Here is a 21,521-nt window from a genome sequence, read left to right on the forward strand (position 1 = left end):
TCTACTGTAAATTTATATAGCCAGAATGCTTCTCCCAGAATACTTTTACGTTGATTCTGTAGTTAACTCCGTTTATGATTGTGATTCAACAATGATTCACTAATTGGAGTTCTATCCTAATTTGCTGACTCTTACCAAGTAAATTTATTTTTATTAAATCTGGTATATTAGCTACTGTTGAATTATTTCTCAACCTCATACAAATTATATAAATCCAAAACCTTTCAGCACACACACCAAGACAATCAACAAAACCTGGGTTAGGCCCTGATTTGTAGCACTTGCTGAATTCCTTCCTTTAAACACTCCTACAATGGCAGATTTAAAGTGACAAATGCAACATTATTAAATGCAGAGTTGGAAAAATGTAAATGGTAGCAGATTATTATACAGTATTTCCACCAAAAATTAATAATAGATATTAATATCTTCAAGAGTATAGCTAAAATTAAAATGTAGGAAAATAAGAAATGATGTTGTCAATATTTGCTACCTTTTAAAAATATAATTTATTTCATTGTAAATTAATGAAATTCAATTTTTATTAATGGCTTTGTTAGCAACCAGTTCACAAAATTTCTGAAAATTTAACAATTGACCCTTGCAAGCCAGAACAGGGTTGGTCCAGCACACTAGGACATGTAATAATTATAAGTTAAAAATCACCACATAGTTTCAAAATATTTTAAAGTGAGATTTTACTATGAGGAGAGACAGACAAATTCACAATCACTTTAAGAGGTGTTAACACATCTTTAGTAGCAAACAATAGAAAAAACATATGAAGGCCGGGCGCAGTGGCTCACGCCTGTAATCCCAGCACTTTGGGAGCCAAGATGGATGGATAGCTTGAGGTCAGGATTTCAAGACCAGCCTGAACAACATGGTGAAACCCTGTCTCTACTAAAAATTCAAAAATTAGCCAAGTGTGGTGGCAGATGTCTGTAATCCCAGCTATTCGGGAGGCTGAGGCAAGAGAATTGCATGAACCCGGGAGGTGAAGGTTGTAGTGAGCTGAGATCATGCTACTGCACTCCCGCCTGGGCAGCGAAGTGAGACTTCATCTCATATTAAAAAAAAAAAAAAAAAAAGAAAGAAAAAAGAAAAAGCAAATAAAAAAATTATTACAGATGCACAATATTTGAACAACATATTAAAGATGACCTAATTAAAATATGTAAAACATGTTTTCTAAGAGCTGCTGGGAACACATTATTTTATTTATTTACTTTTTATAATTTTTACTTTTATTTCAGATTGAGTGGGGGTACATGTGCAGGGTTGTTTTCTGGGTATATTGTATGATGCTGAGGTTTCAGGTACAATTGATCCTGTCACCCAGGCACTGAGCTTAGTACCCAATAGTTTTTCCACCCTTGCCTCCCTTCCCCACTTCCCACTCTAGTAGCCCTCAGTATCTATTGTTGCTACCTTTATGTCTATGAGCACCCAATGTTTAGCTTCCATTTGTAAGTAAGAATAAGCAGTGTTTGGTTTTCTGTTCTTGCCTTAATTCACTTAGGATAATGGCATATGGTTTTTGTTTTTAATTCTATTTATGTGATGAATCACATTTATTGATTCGCATATGTTGAACCAATTTTGCATCCCATGAATGAAGCCTACTTGATCATGGTGAATTAACTTTTTGATGTGCTGCTGGATTTGGTTTGCTAGTATTTTGTTGAGGATCTTTATGTCTATGTTCATCAGAAACATTAGCCTGTAGTTTTCTTTTTTTCATTATGTCTTTGCCAGGTTTTATTATTAGGGTTGTGCTGACTTCATAGAATGAGTTAGGGAGGAGTTCCTCCTCCTTGATTTTTTGGAATAGTTTCAATGGAATTGGTGCCAGCTTTTCTTTGTATGTCTGCTTGAATTCAGTTGTGAATCCATCTGGTCTAGGGCTTTTTTTGGTTGGTAAGTTTTTATTATTGATTCAATTTCTGAACTTGATATTAGCCTGTTCAGGTTTTCAATTTCTTCTGATTCAATCTTGGGAGATGGTGTGTTTCCAGGAATTTATCCATTTCCCCTAGATTTTCTAGTTCATGTGCACAGAAGTGTTAATAATAGGCCCAGTATCTTCTACATTTCTATGTGGTTGGTTATAATGTTACCTTTGTCATTTCTGATTGTGCTTATTTGGATCTTTCCTCTTTTTTCTTTGTCAGCCTAGCTAGTGGTCTATCAATCTTGTTTATCCTTTCAAATAACACTTTTGGTTTTATTGATTCTTTGTATTTTTGGGTTTCAATATCATTTCATTCTGCTCTGATTTTAGTTATTTTTTTTCTGCTAGCTTTGGGGTTAGTGTGTTCTTGTTTTCCTGGTTCCTCTAGGTGTGAGGTTAGAGTGTTAGTTTGAGGCCTTTGTAATTTTTGACATAAGCATTTGCCACCATAAACTTTCCTCTTAACACCATTTTTGCTGCATCCTAGAGATTTTGGTATGTTATGTCTGTTTTCATTTATTTCAAAACAGTTTTTGATTTCTGCCTTAATTTCGTTATTTACTCAAAAGTCATTCAGGAGCAAGTTGTTTAATTTTCATGTAATTGTGTGGTTTTGAGAGATGTTCTTGGCATTTCTTCTATTTTTATTTCACTATGGTCTGAGATTATGCTTGGTGTGATTTTAATTTTTTAAAATTTATTGAGACTCACTTTATGGCCAAGCTTGTGGTTGGTCTTACAGTATGCTCTGTGTACAGATGAGAAAAATACATATTTTGTGGTTGATGGGTGGTGTGTTCTGTAGATGTCTATTAGGTCCAATTGGTCAAGACTCAAATTTCAGGCCAGAATTTCTTTGTTAATTTTCTGCCTCAGTGATCTGTCTAATGCTGTCCATGGGGATGTTGAAATCCTCCAGTATTATTTTGTGGCTAAGTCTTTTGGTAGGTCTACTAGTACTTGTTTTTTGAATCTGGGTGCTCCAGTGTTGGGTGCATATATTTTTAGAATAGTTACATCTTCTCATTGAACTGAACCCTTTCTCATTATGTAATGTCATTCTTTGTCCTTTTTTTTAATGTTGTTGGTTTTATGTCTGTTTTATTTGATGTAAGAATAGAGACTCTGTTCTTTTTGTTTGTTTTGTGTTTGCATGATAGATGTCTCTGAAACCATTTACTTTGAGTCTGTGGTTGTCATTACATGTGATATGGTCTCTTGAAGACAGCAGACAAATGGTTCTTGTTTTTTTATCCAACTTGCCAAATCCATGCCTTTTAAGAAGGGCATTTAGACCATTTAAATTCAAGGTTGATATTTATATGTGAGGTTTTGATACTATCACAAAGTTGTTAGCTGGCTGTTTTGTAGTTTCTGTTGTGCATTGCCTTATAGGGTCTGTAGATTAGGTACTTAAGTGTGTTTTTGTGGTAGCATATATCATTCTTTGTTTCCTTGCTTAGAATTCTCTTAAGGATCTCTTGTAAGGCTGGTCTAGTGGTAATGAGTTCCCTTAGCACTTGCTTCTCTGGACAATATTTTATTTCTCTATTTATGAAGCTTAGTTTGGTGGTATATGAAATTCTTAGTTGGAATTTCATTAAAAATGCTGAAAATAAGCTCCCAATCTCTCTTGGCTTATAAGATATCTGCTGAGAAGTTCACTGTTAGCTGACGGGTTTCCCTTTATACATGATCTGACCCTTTTCTCTAGTTGCCTTTAAGACTTTTTCATTAGCATTGAACTTGGACAGCGTAGTGACTATGTGCATCGGGAACACATTTTTTTAACCATAATAAATACATTCAGTGTGTCAGTATTTTATCCCAATCACTGCCAACTAATCCTTGGTCTTAACCAAGTCATACCTAGCCCTAGAGGTTATGAGACAACTGGCGTAAAATTATATTTTCAAAGTAGGTATGTATTTTTAACTATGTAAGTAATACACAAATATATGATAATTGTAAAAAAATCAAACATTAAAGATTAACATAAAATTTCCCCTTGGGACCATCACTCCCATCTCTAAGGTCCCCATTGTTAACAGCTTTGTGTATATTTTTTCAGACATTTTATTCTATTTTTACATATATATGTATCTATAGAAATATGGGCTATAATTCTGTGGAGGAAGTTTTGGACAAATGATACTCTATACATTTTCTGCAAATTACTTTTCTTACTCAACAATATGCTTCAAATATATTTATATCTATGCATAAAGGCTGCATAATGTTCCAGTGGAAAAAAAAAGATACACCAGATTATGTTTACCCAGTACATTGCAACAAAGTATAAATCAATAAATAAATCAATTAATAATTTATTTTGCTGCTGAGAAGTTCACTCAATAAACCAATTAACATAGCCAGAATATCCTCAATATTTGCAAAATTAAAAAAAAGTATGCTTTTAAATTACCAGTGGGTAAATATATTACAATGAAAATTAGACATTATCAAAACTCAGCAATATATCTATAACTATATTTCAATGAAAATCTATAGACTTAAATGTATAAATAATAAAGATAAGAGCAAGAATTAATAAAATAAGCAATCATTATATAATAGATAGCTTAAAGAGAAAACTTGGTTCCTTGAAAAAACTAAAAGAATGTTAAAAATTTTCAAATAACACTAATGAAACCAAATAATAAAAGGTATAAGCAACCAATATTAGGACTGAAAAAGAAAAAAAAAAAAAAAAACTCAGAACCTACAGCTAGAAAGAGGACATAATACAAAAATTTATATTAATAAATATGAATATTCTGTGAATATGAGAATTGCTAGAATGGTAAAACTTACAAATTACTGACTCAATGAGAAACAACAAATTAGAATGTTCTCATAACTAACAAAAGAGTTATATCTCTATTTTAAAAACTTCTGACAACTACCACCAGCCCAGTAGATTTCTCTGATAAATTCTAATATTGAAGGAGGTAATAATCCAATTTTCTTCTTCTTCTTTTTTTTTTTTTTTTTTTTAACAAACAAGGCTCCATTCATTTTATAAACCAGTGTAAACTTGACACAGAAAAAACCTTTGAGAAGCTTATTAGAGGAAAAGAAAATTAGAGACCAGAGTCACCAATGAACTTAGATACAGAAATTCTAAACAAATGTTAGCAAGACAAATTTGGACTTATTTTAATAATGTAAAATTGATTTTGTATTTGAATATAAATCAACCTTATTCACCACAGTAAAATAAATAAGGACAAAATTTATGCTAGATCCAATAAATAAATACAAAACGTACTGTAAAATTAAACATCCGTTTTCTAGAGCAGTGTTCTTCAATGGAACTTTTCATAATTATGGAAATGCTCTTTTGTGCCATACAATACACTTCCCACTAATCATATGTTAGTGTGTTGAGCACTCAAAATGTGGCTCATGTGACTGAGTACGTAAATTATTAACTTTGTTTAATGTTAGTTAATTTAAATTTAAATAGCTACACATGGCTAGTAGTTGTCATATTTAACATTGTCGGTCTAGAATCTCTAGTTTTTCATTTCTTCCAAAGAAGTTAGGTGGAAGCATTGAGAAAACAGTAAACATTTGTGATTTTATGAACAATTTTTGAGGTTATTTAATTTTGGTTTCTACAGGTGAATAAATTTGGCTGATACGATTTGTTATAAAATGAATAATATAAGGAAATGTTTAAAGAGAATGTTAGTTAATAAGATATCTAATAACCGTTTTCTCTGGGTTTTGGCCCCATAGGAATATCATTGAAATTATATTAAATATAGTGACATAATACATTTCTTTTTTAAAATTTCAACTTTTAATTCAGCTACAGGGGGTACATTTGCAGGTTTGTTACATGGGCATATTGCACACAGGTGGTGAACATAGTACTCAATAGGTGGTTTTTCAACCCCCATCCCTTTCTCCTTCCTCAAGACAATACATTTATTTTACACATTACTGAATGAGATATTGATTTCTATAAATATCACATAAAGAATGGGATTATGAAAAATCAGTGAATTTTAAGAAAGCTTTATACTTTGTAAAGTTATATGTCACAGTTTTATTTGGTGGTACCTAATTATATGTGATTAACTAACACTTAGCATTTATTTTACAGAATTGTACACATAAATTATGTTGTGATCCTTTAACATGTAGACTGAAAGGTAATGCGCTGTGTGGTTCCGGAGTTTGCTGTTCAGAAGATTGCAAGGTAAGCGGCAATTTGTATCTGACAATGGCTCAGCATCAAATGTCTTGAAATACTTGTTTCAAGGAGATGGAAAACATATCAGTAATATGTTCAGCCCTTGCCACCATATTATATCCAAGCAACCTAAGACCCACTATCATACTTAAATCCATTCAGTAATCTATCACTTCCTGTACTCTCATGTACACAATGCCTAATGCTGCTGCCTCTCTCCCAGCTTGATGTTCCAACTCAACATATCAATTATTGTTACAACCATTTTGTCTCTCTTATTGACACCATTTAAGGAATTCCTGGTGGACAAGAGGTAGAACAAGTTGGTGGAATAAGTCTCTCCAGTGATTGTTCCCCCACAAAAACATCAGTTTGAACAACTGTTCAGGTATGAAAATACCTGCATAAGAGCTAAGGAAGCCAGATGATGAAACAGCTCCGTTGTCTGGGTTATATACCCTGGTTCTTTGTCACGGTCCAGAAATAATTCAGGACACGGACACACACGAGGAGTGGGTTTGGGAGTGGAAAGTTTAATAGACAAGAAGACAGTAAAAGCTTCCTCATAATGAGAAAGTGGGTCGCCAAAAAGAGGGTCTCCTGTTCGCTGCGGAACGCAATGAGTTTTGTACAGAGACTTGAGGAGGCAGCAATTAATTTACATAGGGCTCAGGGAATTGGTTTGACCAGGCGTGGGGTTTACACAGCCCTGGAAAAGACTGGCCCTCCCACCCTAGTCTTTTATTATGCAAATGCAGCCTCCACCTGGTGGCGGCCATGATACCTGTACACGTGGTTTTACTTCGAGGCTGTCATGACACCCTTAAACATGGTGACAAGGAAAAGAGGGCAGGGGACACCATATTGAATGTACCTGGCTTCCAGGTACAGCTGCCTGCATTTACATATAAAAGCTTCTAGTTTGCATATCTATGCCTGACTTACCAGGCCACTTTCTGTTAAGAGAAGAAATGGTTTGGGGCTGCTTTTTATTAAAGGAAAATTCCACCAAGAGCTTTTACCATTTCTAGCTGCCTAAAAATTATTTCTTAATAATTCCTGTATTAGTGAGAGGTCATAGTGCCTGGTTATAGCATGATAAGAAAAGATGCATTTTTAAAGAGGGTAGGAAGGACAGTTTTACATTACCTGCATCGTCCCTCCCTGAACCGCACAGCACAGCACAGCACAGCACGGCACAGAGAAAAGATACTGTCTGCTTGCCAGAAAAAGAGGGAAGTGAGACTAGAACTGTACCTTTTAACCAATACCAGGTCAACCGCAGTAAAACCTGGCACTAGGCAGACGCCCAAGGCCCTTGAATCTTGGCTGGTACTTATGATCTGAGCGTTCAGACCTGATGCAGCACCAAACAGTAATTGGTAGCCCCTGCAGGATGGCCTCAAGTTTCGGCCTGCATCACCACCCACCTACTACAACAGTGTTGGGCTCCAAAAAGCCCACAGTGACAAGCTGACTTCAGCAGCTGGGAGGGTTGAATTCTAGCCCAATGTTTCAGTAACTTTAGCAGCCAAGAGACCGAAAATCAAACAGGAATCCTGGAGCTGAAAATACAATGAATGATGTCTAAAAATGCAGTAAAGAGTGCAAACAGCAGAACTGATAAAGCCAAAGAAGGAATCTGTGAAATAGGACACAACTATTTTGAAAATACTCAATTAGTGGAGAAAACAGAAAAAGAATGAAAAAGAATGAAGAAAACTCACAGGATTTATGGGGCACCATCAGAAAAGGTAATATATGAGCAGCTGGTGTTCAAGAAAGAATAAAAAAGATAAAGAGATAGCAGCCAGGTGCGGTGGCTCACGCCTGTAATCCCAGCACTTTGGGAGGCCGAGGCTGGCGGATCACGAGATCGGGAGATGGAGACCATCCTGGCTAACACAGTGAAATCCCGTCTCTACTAAAAAATTAGCCAAGCATGGTGGCGGGTGCCTGTAGTCCCAGCTACTTGGGAGGCTGAGGCAGGAGAATGGCGTGAACCTGGGAGGCGAAGCTTGCAGTGAGCCGAGATCGCGCCACTGCACTCCAGGACAGAGAGAGACTCCACCTCGGAAAAAAAAAAAAAAAAAAAAGAGAGAGAGAGAGATAGCTTATTTACAGAAATAATAGCAGAAAACTCTCCAAACCTAGAAAAAGACTCCAGGTACAGGAAAAGTCAAAGGTCTCCAATTAGTTTCAATCCAAATAATCAATAAATGTGTATGTTCTAATTGATCCCTATCTAGCCATTACCCTGTCTCTCTCCCTCTCCACAGGCTTTTCTGTTCCTCGAAACACAACAATATTGACATTAGACTAATTAATAACCATACATTGCCTCTAAGCATTCACCAGAAAGAAAGTTCAATGTTTTTCATTTTAAGTCAAGAGCTAGAAATGATTAAGCTTCCTGCTACAGGCATGTCAAAAGCTGAAATAGGTTGAAAGCCAGGCTTTTGTGCTAAACAGTTAGCCAAGTTATAAATACAAAGGAAAGTTCTTGAAGGAAAGTAAAAGCCCTAGCCCCGTGAACACACAAATGGTAAGAAAGCAAAACAGTCTTATTGCTGATACCGAAAAAGTTTTAGTGGTTTGGATAGAAGATCTAACCAGTCACAACATTCCCTCAAGCCAAAGCCTAATCCAGAGCAAGGCCCTAACTCTCTTTAATTTTATGAGGGCTGAGAGAAGTGAGTAAGCTGCAGGAGAAAATTTTAAGCTAGAAGATGTTGATTTATAAGTTTTAAGGAAAGCTTTTTACATAGCATGAGTGCAAGGTGAAGCAGCAAGCGCTGATATAGAAGCTGCAGCAAGTTATCCAAAAGATCTAGCTAAGATCATTGATGATGGTATCTACACTAAACAATGGATTTTCGTGTAGATGAAACAGCCTTCTATTGAAAAAAGATATTAATATAGTTGTCTATTTGTCCCTATCCAAATCTCATGTTAAATTGTAATCCCCACTGCTGGAGGTGGGAGGTGTTTGGATTATGGGGGTGGATCCCTCATGGCTTGATGCTATCTTCACAATAGTGATTAAGTTCTCATGAGATCTGATTGGTTAAAAGTGTGTGGCATGTCTCCCCTCTCCCCCACCAACTCCGTCTTGCTTTGGCTCCTGTTCTCCCCATGTGATGTGCCTGCCCTCCTTTGCCTTCTGCCATGATTGGAAGCTTCCTGAGGCCTCCTCAGTAGAAGATGCCACTATATTTCCTGTACACCCTGCAGAACCATGAATCAATTAAATGTCTTTTATTATAAATTACTCAATCTCAGATACTACTTTATGGCAGTGGAAGAATGGCCTAATACCGATGCTTTCTAGGACTTTCATAGCTAGAGAGAATTTAATGCCTGGCTTCAAAGCTTTAGGCTGACTCTTTTGTTATGGGCTAATACAACTGGTGACTTTAAGTTAAAGTCAATGATTATTTATCATTCCAAAAATCCCATGACCCTTAAGAATTGTGCTAAATCTACTCTGCCTGTGCTCTATATTGGAACAACAAAGCCTGGATGACAGCACATCTGTTTATAGCATGGCTTAATGAATATGTTCAGCTCATTGTTGAGAGCCAATACTCAGGAAAAAAAGATTCCTTTGAAAACATTACTGCTCATTGACAATGCAACTAGTCACCCAAGAGCTCTGATGGGGATGTATAAGCAGATTAATGTTTTCTACCTGCTTAGCACAATATCCATTCTGCAGCCCATGGTCAGACAAATGATCAAGGAGTCATTTTGACTTTCAAGCCTTATTATGTAAGTCTCTAGCTGCCATAGATAGTGTCTTCCTATGGGTCTGGGCAAAATTACCTAAAAACCTTCAGAAAGGATGCACCATTTAAAATACCATTAAGAAAATTTGCAATTCATAAATGGAGATCAAAATATCAACATTAACAGGAGTTTGGGAGAAGTTGATTCAAACTTTCATGGATGACTTTGAGGGATTCAAGATTTCAGTGGAGGAAATAGCTGCAGATGTGATACAAATAGTAAGAGAACTAGAATTAGAAATAGAGTCTGAAGATGTGACCGAATTGCTGCAATCTCCTAATAAAACTTGAATTGATGAGGAGTTGCTTCTTATGGATAAGCAAAGAAAGTGATTTCTTGAGATGGAATATATTCCTGGTGAAGGTACTGTGAGCATTGTTAAAATGACAATATAGGATTTGGAATATTACATAAACAAAGTTGATAAAGCAGTGACAACATTTGAAGGGATTGACTTCAGTGTTGATAGAAGTTTTACTGTGAGTTAAATGCTGTCAAACAGCATTGCATGCTACAGAGAAATCTTTCAGGAAAGAAAGAGTCAATTGGTGTGGCCAATTTCATTGTTGTCCTATTTTAAGATATTGCCACAGCCACTTCAACTGTTAACAGCCACCACCCTGATTAGTCGACGGCTATCAACATTGAGGCAAGATCCTCCAACAGCAAAAAGATTACCAGTAAACTGAAGGCTTAGATGATTGTTATCACTATTTATCAATAAAATATTTTTTAATTAAAGTGTGCATATTTTTTAGGCATAACCCTATTACACATGAAATAGACTACAATATAGTTTGAAAACAACTTATATGCACTGAGAAGCCCCAAAACGTATGTGGCTTGCTTTATTACTGTATTTGTTTTACTGAGGTTCTCTGAAACTGAATCCACAATACCTCTGAGGTACATCTATATATAGAAAACTCCACCCCCCAAAAAACCACAAAAACTGTTAGGTTTAGTGAATAAATTCTGTAAAGTTGTAGGATACAAAATTTACATACTAAAGTCAGTGGTGTTCCTATACATTAATAGTGAATTATTTCAAAAAGAAATCAAGAGAACAATCCCATTATGATAGATAAAAATAAAATACTTAAGAATAAATTTAACCAGGGAGTTAAATGATGCTTACAGTGAAAACTATAAAATATTGATGATAGAAATTGAAGACACAAATAAATGGAAAGCTATCCCCTATTCATGGATTGGAAAAATTAATATTGTTAAAATATCTATAATACCCGAAGCAACCTACAGGTTAATTGCAATTCTTATCAAAATACCAATGACACTCTTCACAGAAATAGAAAAATAATTCCTAAAGTTCAAATGAAATCAGCAAAGACCCCCAATAGCCAAAGCAATCTTGTACAAAAAGAACAAAGCCATAGGCATCACACTACACATCTATAGTAACCAAAAGAGCATGGTACTGGCATAAAACCAGATACTTAGACCAATGGAACAAAATACAGAGCCCAGAAATAATTCCACTCATTTACAGTCAACTGATTTTCTACAAAGGTGCCAAATCAATAAATGGTGCTGGAAAAACTGGATGTCCACATACAGAATTATGAAGTTAGATCCTTGTCTCTCTCCATGTGCAAAAATAAAACTGAAATGGATTAAAGACTTAAATATAAGACTCAAAGTTGTAAAACTACTTGAAGAAAACAGAGAAAAAGCTTCATGACATTGTTCTGGTCAGTTATTATTTTGGACATGACTTCAAAAACATAGACAATGAAAGCAAAAATATACAAATGGGATTACATCAAGCTGAAAAGCCTCTGCACAGCAAAGGAAACAATCAAAAAAGTGAAGAGAGAATCTATAGAATGGGAGAAAATATTTGAAAACTATACATCTGATAAAGGTTAATATCCAAAATACATAAGGAATTCAAACAACTCAATAGCAAGAAAACAACCTAATTAAAAAATGTGGAAAAGATCTGAATAGGCGTTTCTCAAAAGGAGTCATATAGATGGCCAACAGGTATATTTAAAAAGTGCTCAATATTACTATCTTGAGTATCTTGTCAATCAAAACCACAATGAGCTATCACCTCACTTCTGTTGGAATGGGTATGATCAAAAGACAACAGATAACAAGTCTTGGCAAGGATATGGAGTAAGGAGCACCCCTACACACTGTTTATGGGCTTGTAAATTAATATAGCCATTATGGAAGACAATAGAGGAGTTCCTGAAAATATTAAAAATAGAATTACCATGAGACCCAGTGATTCCTCTACTGGGTTTGTATCCAAAGGAAATAAAATCTGTTTGTTGAAGAGACATTAACATTCCTGTGTTTATTCCAGCACTATTCACAATAGCCAAATTATGGAATCAATCTCTGCGTCCATCAACAGATGACTAGATAAAGACAGTGTGGTATACATACACAGTGGAATACTATTTAGCCATAAAAAGTAGGAAATTCTGTAATTTGTGGCAGTATAGTTAAACCAGGAGGATACTATCTTAAGATAAATGAGCCAGGCACAGAAAGACAAATAATGTATAACCTCACTCATATGTGGAATCTTACAAAGTTGATCTCATAGAATTAGAGATTAGAATGGTTGTTGTAGGGAGGAAGGAATGAGGAGATGTTGGTTGAAGGATGTGTAATTAAGTTAGAGAGGGGGAATAGATTCAAGATAACTATTGTATAGCATAGTTACTATAATTATGTTGTATTTGTGACAAATGCAGAGAATGGATAGTAATGTTCTCACTACAAAAAAGCTATATATAGAGTTCACTTTAAAATATTGTGTTGTATATGATAAATACATGTAATTTTATCTATCAATTAAAAAATTCCTAAATAATTTTCCACACCCAGCAGAGTTCACTGAAATACTCTGGGACAATGAAACAAACTCTGGAACAGGGTAAATGGCAGACATCCATAAGATTGGAGGGAGTGTATGCTTTTAAAATTAAGTCATTATAGGATCTATAAGCAGTTTCAGAAAAAAATACTATTCTCAAAAAAAAAAAAAATTGCAAGGCTTGGCATCTTTGAACTAAGAGAATGTTGTAAGAATAGAATAAAACAAAACTGAAGATGAATAAAATGAAGAATCATTACAGATAAACTACATTCACAATTTAAACTTAAGATAAATGCCAAACTTAGAGAATATCAGAATTCTTGTGGCTCAAACTAGTTATTGACATGGAAGATAAATGTAAGAAATTAGAGCCAAATGTAAGGATTATAGCACAGATAAAAATAGAAAAAAATAGGTAGCACTGAACACACAGATAGTAAATTTTTAAAATCAATATAAAAAATCAGTGACTTCCAGCGTTCTGTTTAGCTTTCTCACATTATTCCTAAAATAACATAGAGCAACAATGTGCAGATCAAACCTTGCCAAAATAGGATGAGATAAAAGGCTGGCATTAGAAGCAGACAGGTTCATTTACAGCTTAAAGTTATTTGTTCATTCACTAATTCAGGAAATAATATACTCCACACTATCTAGTGGGAAATAGTAAAGAGAATAAACATATATGCAAACAAACACTAAATAAGATAGTTTCAGGCAGGGATAAGTGATTTAAAAATAAAACAAAATAGGACAATAGAATAAAAAGTGAGAGAAGAGGGTATTTAGCCAGAGTAAACAGGAAATGTCTTTCTGCGGGGTGACATTTGAGCTAAAACCTTAATGATAAAGAAAATAATTGGCATAGAGTCTTCAGGGAATAAGTGAAGTGGTAGAGAGATCCTTATTTTGGACATGACTTCAAAAACATAGACAACAAAAGCAAAAATATACAAATGGCATTACATCAACCTGAAAGGAAGATGTATGCATAAAGGAAGAAAAGTGACCTGTTTTGCTCTAATTTAATGACTAATAGAGAAATAGTGTGCTGGTCCTAGTCAATGTGACTCTTCAGAATTATTCAGCCATGATTTTTTTTTCTCAGTGTTACTGATGGAGAAACAAAAGTATGTAGCTAACAGTTATTTTCAAAGTGTGGATTCTGTCAAGATTGTCAACTCAAATCATAATTAGGTAAGATGATTTAGAACCACATTCTAAAATGTTGTTGACTGCACGTTCTCACTTATAAATGGGAGTACACATGGACACAAAGAAGGAAACAGCAGACACCAGGGCTTAGATGAGAGTGGAGGGTGTGAGGAGAATGAGGATCGAAAAACTGCTTATCAGGTAAGCAGATAAGCTTACCTGGGTGACAAAATTATCTATGCAGCAAATCCCTGTGACACATAATTTACCCATGTAACAAACCTGCATATGTGTCCCTTGAACCTAAAAAAATGTTGGAAAGAAAAAAAATGGAGATGTTAAGCTAAAAAAATGTGGTTGACTAATCAAACAATTTTTAAATTGGTTCCTGTTTTAAAGGTGATTAAAAATGATTTTGTTTGCGTACAAATATCAGCTCCTGAATTTACCAACAGATTTGCTATAGTGTAGTGGTAGATGGTTTACCAGACAGAGTTTATACAATTATTGAAATGGGCTCCATCATGGTTTGATGCTCAATTCTAATGCCAGATTGTTTTGAGAAGAAATGTTTCATGTGCTCTTTCCAGAGACAAATCTCCTGATAGAGCAATTACATAGGATATATTTGGTAAAGCTCTGGCCAGTCTGATAATTCACTGCCTAAGTCCAGATAGCCTGACTGTTGAATTCTAACAAATATTTAAAGAAGGTATAATACAAAAATACTCCACAACCTTTTGCATAAAATAGAAGAGGGAGGAACACTTCAAAATTTATTTTATGAGAACAGTATTACCTTGATACTAACGCTAGACAAGGACATTACAAGAAAAGAAAACTGTAGATCAATATCCCTCACGAATATGGATGCAAAACGTCCTTTAAAAATGCAAACAGAATAAAGAAACATAAAAGGAAGTATCCATCATGACCAAAAAGGATTATCTCAGTAATGCAAAAGTGGTACAGTTAATGTAACACACCATACTGATATAATAATTCCAGACTCTTAGATGGAAATTGGTTGTTCATTATAAATACCAAGGTCTAAACAGTTCAGGCACAGTGACTTATTAGTTAGGCAATGGTGGGAACTCTAACTCAGGTGTCAGTCAAAGGCCAGCCTTGCGAATATACCTTTCTAAGTATAGCAGTCTTAAGTCTGCTATGTTAACTCTTTTCTGTACATCTCTAAATTGATCTATGGATTTAAGACAATCTTTGGCAAAATTCCAGTAGGCTTCTTTACAGAAATTGATGACATAATCCTAAAAATTCTGGAAATGCAAGGGACCCAGAAGTGCTGAAACAATCCTGAAGAACAAATTGATGGAGTCACCATTTCATATTTCAAAAATTACTAGAAAGCTAAAGTAATCTAGTTCAACATTGTACTGGCATAACAATAAATACATGGATAAATGGGATGGAATTGAGAGTCCAGAAATAAACTCTTATATTTATAGTCCATTGAGTTTTGACAAATGTGTCACGACAATTTGATAAAGGAATAATAGTCTTTTCAGCAAAGGCTGTTGGGACAATTCAATGTCCACATACAAAAAAGTAAATTTGGACCCTTTTATCATGCCACACACAAAATTTAACTCAAAATAGACAATCAACCTAACTGCAGTAGTTAAAACTATACAACTATTGGAAGAAAACATACAAAAAAATATTCATAACCTTGGATTTGCCAGAAATTTCCAAGATACAACACCAAAAGTATAATTCATAAAAGAAATAGTTGGTAAACTGGACTTTCTCAAAATTAAAAATCTTTGTGCCTCAGAAAACACTGTTAAGACAATAAAAAGACAAGCCACAGAGGGGAGGAAAATATTTACAAACTGTATTTCTGATATAGTACTTGTATACAGAATCTATGAATCATCCTAACAACTCAATAATTGAAGGGAAACAATCCAATTACAAATGTATGAAATATCTGAACAGGTTAAATACCTGTTCAAAGAAGATAGGCAAATATATACAAAGTTATATACAATGATAGACAAAATATATAGAAATATATACAAAATGGTAATTACATGGAATAATAAACAGATGAAATCTAGTAAAGACATTGTTAGTCATTAGCAATGTGTATATTCAAACAAGATACTACAAGACACCCACTAGAATGGCTATAATCAAATGACAGAAAATAACAAATATTGGCGAAAACATAGAGAAACAGGAACTCATAGACTGCTAGTAGGACCAAAAAATGGTGTTACTACTTTGGGAAACCAGTTTGACAGTCTCTTAAGCAGTTTAACATAAGTTTACCAATTGAACGAAGGATTCTACTCCTAGGTCTACTCAAGATAAATGAAAACATGTATTTACAAAAATTTGCATATGGATGTCTATAGCAACATTATTCAATGACCAAAATCTGAAAACAACTCAAGTATCTATAAACAAATTGACAAAAACTATGATATATCTGTATAATGGAATACTAGAGAGCAATAAACGTTGACAGAATACTCATACATATTACAATCTCAAATACACTACTATGCAAGAGAAGCTAAATACAAAACCCTGCCTATTTTATCATTTTATTTGTAGAAAAGATCCCAAAATGCAAATTTTATAGAGACAGTAAGTAGATTAGTGGTTACCTGGGGCCAGCCACAGGCATGGGGATTAACTATAAATGGATATTGGGGATCTTATCCTATGCTAATAGAAATGTCCTAAACTTGGGTTGTGGTGCTGATTGCACAACCATGTAAATTTTCTTAAAATATCACTAAAGTGTACACTTAACATAGGTGAATTTTATGGTATGTAAGTTATAAATTAAACCTCAATAAAGTTAAAAACAGAAAAGGTCACCCTGATGAAGATAAACTCCCACCTAGTGGCCAAGAAACATGTTTCTCCTGAATTTAGTGATTGTGGACTCATGAGTTGTGTTAGTTGATAATAAGTGAAAAAAATGATTTGAGCATATTTGTAGGCCATGGGAAATATTTATTAAAATGGTGACCTTGCAGGTTTTACAGTGAGAATTGTAGAATGATGGAAATGTCATCCAGTATGTCAGTGGAGCGGCTGACATCTCTAAAAAGAAGAAGTAAATAAGAATATGTAGGTGTTATTGAAAATAATATCACATGGTGAGAAACAATGTGGCATAATAGAACAAAACTGAAATCAGAATCTTTGGATTTAAATTTGTGTCTATACTTTTGTCTCTCATAATGTCATATAGTTGTAAGAATATACGCATGTAGCCTTTTCAGGTTGGCTTATTTCAGTTATCAACATATATTTATAGTTCATCTATGTTTTATAGCTATAGTTCATGGCTTGGTAGCTAATTGCTTTTTATAGCTGGATAATATTCAATTATATGAATGTACCAGAGTTTATGTATGTATTTATCTATTGAAAGACATTTTGTTTACTTTCCAATTTGGGTAATTATAAATAAATCTGTAATAAACCTCCTAAAAATAAAAAATTCCATTACCCATCTTGTCAAGTCACATTATAGACTCACAACTTCCTAACCTTAAAAACAGTGTTTGTTTTAATTATTTAATAGATATATATTTGGGGTGCAATGTATTTGAACATTGTTTTTTGGAAATATGCTAATTCAGTAAGCTATTCTTTTTTATCATACATTTTATTTGAGATTGCCACAGCTTTCTGGACACACACATGCACACACATGAGTAAGCGAAGATAATAGGTTGACCCTGAACAAAGCATAATTTTCAAAGAATTAAAAGGGCTACTCTCATAATATGCAATTAATATGTCAGAGTTTTATTCAACTCATTAATGAGGAAACTAGGAAGAATAATAGGCTGTTCAAGAGTACGTAACAAAACTATATAAATAGGATTTGGAAACAAAAGAATGTTAGAATAATATTGCTATGTTCAAAACTGGTTAATATCCACAGGAAAAAAAATAACTTACTTGGCTATCTTTTCTAAATGATAGGAATTATTTCCTATTCTATCAGACAAAAACCTAAAAGTTAATATGTAACTTCACAAAGTCTATGACAATTAATATTTCTTAGTTTCATTACTTTGTTTCTAGCCTCTATTTTATTTATTTCTGTTCTTTATTTCCTTTTTTCTATTAACTTTGGATTTTGCTTTTTCTAGTTCCTTGAGGTGTAATTAACTTTAGGTTGATTATTTGATATCTTCCTTCTTTTTTGATGTAGATATTTATTGCTGGAATGATTTTTGCTGCATCTGATAAGTTTTAGTATATTGTGTGACTATTATTGTTTGCATCAAGATATTTCAAAATATTTTTACATTTTCATTTTAAGTTCTTCTTTCTTCATTGATTGTTTAGCAGTATGTTGCTTAATTTTCATATACTTGTAAATTTTCCAAATTCCAAGTCCTGTTATTGACTTCTTGCTTTATATCAATGTGTTGAGAAAGATACTTGATACGATTTCAATCATTTAAAACAAGTCTCAATAAAGATGATAAAATCAAAATCATTGTCAAGTACTCTCTCAGACCACAGTGTAATACAATTGGAAATAAACTTCAAAAGGAACCCTCAAAACCATGCAAATATATCAAGTTGAATAACCTGCTCCTGAATGATCATTGGGTCACCAATGAAATCAAGATGGAAATTGAAAAATTCTTTGAACTGAATGGTAATAGTGGCACAACCTATCAAAACCTCTGGGATACAGCAAAAGTAGTGCTAAGAGGAAAGTTCATGGCATTAAATGGCGACATCAAAAAGTCTGAAAGAGCACAAATAGGCAATCTAAGGTCACACCTCAAAAAACTCAAAAAACAAGGACAAACCAAACCCAACCCCAGCAGAAAAAGAGAAATAACAAAGATCAGAGCAGAACTAAATGAAGTTGAAATAAAAAAATACAAAAAATAAATGAAACAAAAAGTTGGTTCTTTGAAAAGATAAACAAATATGATAGCGTTAGTGAGATTAACCAAGAAAAGAAGACAGAAGATCCAAATAACCTCAATTAGAAACAAAATAGGAGACATTACAACTGATATTACAGACATACAAAAGATAATTCAAGGCTACTATAAACACCTTTGTGTGCACAAACTAGAAAACCTAGGGGAGATAGATAAATTCCTGGAAATATACAACCATCCTAGATTAAAGCAGAAAGAAATAGAAGCTCTGAACAAATCAATAATGAGTAGCAAGATTGAAACATTAATTAAAAAAATGCCAACAAAAAAAAAAGTTCAGGACTACATGGATTCACAACTGAATTCTTTCAGACATTGAAAAAATTGGTACCAATCCTACTGAAACTATTCCAAAAGATAGAGTAAGAGGGAATCCTCCCTAAATCATTCTATTAAGCCAGTATTACCCTAATACCAAAATTGGGAAAGGACGTAACATGGAAAGAAAACTACAGACCAATATCACTGATGAACATAGAAGCAAAAATCCTCAACTCAATACTAGCTAAATGAATTCAACAGCATGTTAAAAAGATAATCTACCATGATCAAGTGAATTTTAAACAAGGGATGCACAGATGATTTAACATACAGAAGTCAACAAATGTGATACACTACATAAACAGAAGTGAAAACAAAAATCATATGATCCTCAATAGATGCATAAAAGCATTTGACAAAATCCAGCATTATTTTATGATTAAGACCAGCAAAATTGGCATAGAAGGGACATACCTAAATGGGAAAAAGTTGAAAGCATTCCCCCCTGAGAAATGGAGCAAGATAAGGGTGCTCACTTTCACCACTTCTATTAAACATCATACTGAAAGTCCTAGCCAGAGCAATCAGACAAGAGAAAAAAATAAAGGGGATCCAAATTGATAATGAGGAAGTCAAATTGTGGCTGTTCACGTATGATATGATCATATACCTAGAAAACCCTAGAGACTTATTTAAAAAAGCTCCTGGATCCAATGAATGAATTCAGTAAGTTTCTGGATACAAAATCAATGTACACAGATCAGTAGCACTTCTATCCACCAACAGCGACCAAGCTGAGAATCAAATCAAGAACTCAACCCGTTTACAACAGCTGCAAAAAGAAACCCTTAAGAATATATGTAACCAAAGAGGTGAAAGATCTCTACAAGGAAAACTACAAAACACTGGTGAAAGAAATCATAGATGACACAAACAAATGGAAACATCCCATTTTCACGGATGGGTAGAATCAATAATATGAAAATGACCATATTGCAAAAAGCAATCTATAATTTCAATGCAATTCTCATGACAATACCATCATCGTTCTTCACAGAACTAGAAAAGCAATCCTAAAATTTATAGGGAAAACAAAAAGAGCCCACATAGCCAAAGCAAGACTAAGCAAAAAGAACAAATCTGCAGGTACCACATTACTAGACTTCACACTATACTGCAAGGCTATAGTTACCAGAACAGCATGATACTGATATAAAAACAGGCAAGTAGATCAATAGAACAAAATAGAGGACCCAGAAAAAGACCCAGTATTTAACAGCTAACTGATCTTCAACACAGCAAACAAAAACATAAAGTGTGGAAAGGACACCCTATTCAACAAGTGGTGCTGGGATAATTGGCAAGCCACATGTAGAAGAATGAAACTGGATCCTCATCATTCACCTTATACAAAAATTAATCAAGATGAATTAAAGACTGAAATCTAACACCTGAAACCATAAAATTCTAGAAGATAGCATGGTAAAAGCTCTTCTAGACATTGGCCAAGGCAAAGACTTCATGACTGAGGACCAAAAATCAAATGCAACAAAAACAAAGGTAAATAGATGCGACTTAATTAAAAACTTCTGCACAGCAAAAGAAATGATCAGCAGAGTAAACAGACAACACACAGAGTAGGAGAAAATCTTCACAAACTGTGCATCAGACAAAGGACCAATATCCAGAATCTACAAGGAATGCAAACAAATCAACATGAAAAACAACAGCAGCAACAAATAATCCTATCAAAAAGTGGGCTAAGGACATGAATAGACAATTCTCAAAAGAAGATATACAGATGACCAACAAACATATGAAAAAATGCTCAACATCACTAATTATCAGGGAATTGCGAATCAAAACCACAATGCGATACCACCTTACTCCTGCAAGAATGGCCATAATTAAAACTTTTTTTTTTTTTTTTAAGATGTTGGTGTGGATGTGGTGAAAAGGGAAAACTTTTACACTGCTGGTGGGAATGTAAACTAGTACAAGCACTGTGAAAAGGACTATGGACATTCCTTAAATAACCAAAAGTAGATCTACCATTTGATCCAGCAATCCCACTCGGGGGCATATACCCAGAGGAAAATAAGTCATTATATGAAAAAGACTCTTGCTTATGCATGTTTATAGCAGCACAATTCACAATGGCAAAAATATGGGACCAGTCTAAATGACTATCAACCAACAAGTGGACAAAGAACCAACAAGTGGGTAAAGAATTTGTGGTATGTATACATAGTGTATACATATGTGTATATATATACACACACACATATACAATGGAATACTACTCAGCCATAACAAGGAATGAAATAATGGCATCTG

General features: G+C 34.2%; 1 protein-coding gene across 1 annotated transcript in view; it reads left to right on the top strand.

Moving 5' to 3' along the window:
• Window positions 1–21,521, top strand: part of LOC111544109 (disintegrin and metalloproteinase domain-containing protein 5) — a 124,734-nt gene that overhangs the window by 52,870 nt on the left and 50,343 nt on the right. The window contains exon 12 of the mRNA XM_023214502.2: window positions 6,069–6,164. Coding sequence (XP_023070270.1) covers window positions 6,069–6,164 — 96 coding nt within the window. The remainder of the gene's footprint in view (window positions 1–6,068; window positions 6,165–21,521) is intronic.

The sequence above is a fragment of the Piliocolobus tephrosceles genome, chromosome 7 (genome assembly GCF_002776525.5).
Source record: "Piliocolobus tephrosceles isolate RC106 chromosome 7, ASM277652v3, whole genome shotgun sequence".
Taxonomy (NCBI): Eukaryota; Metazoa; Chordata; class Mammalia; order Primates; family Cercopithecidae; genus Piliocolobus; species Piliocolobus tephrosceles.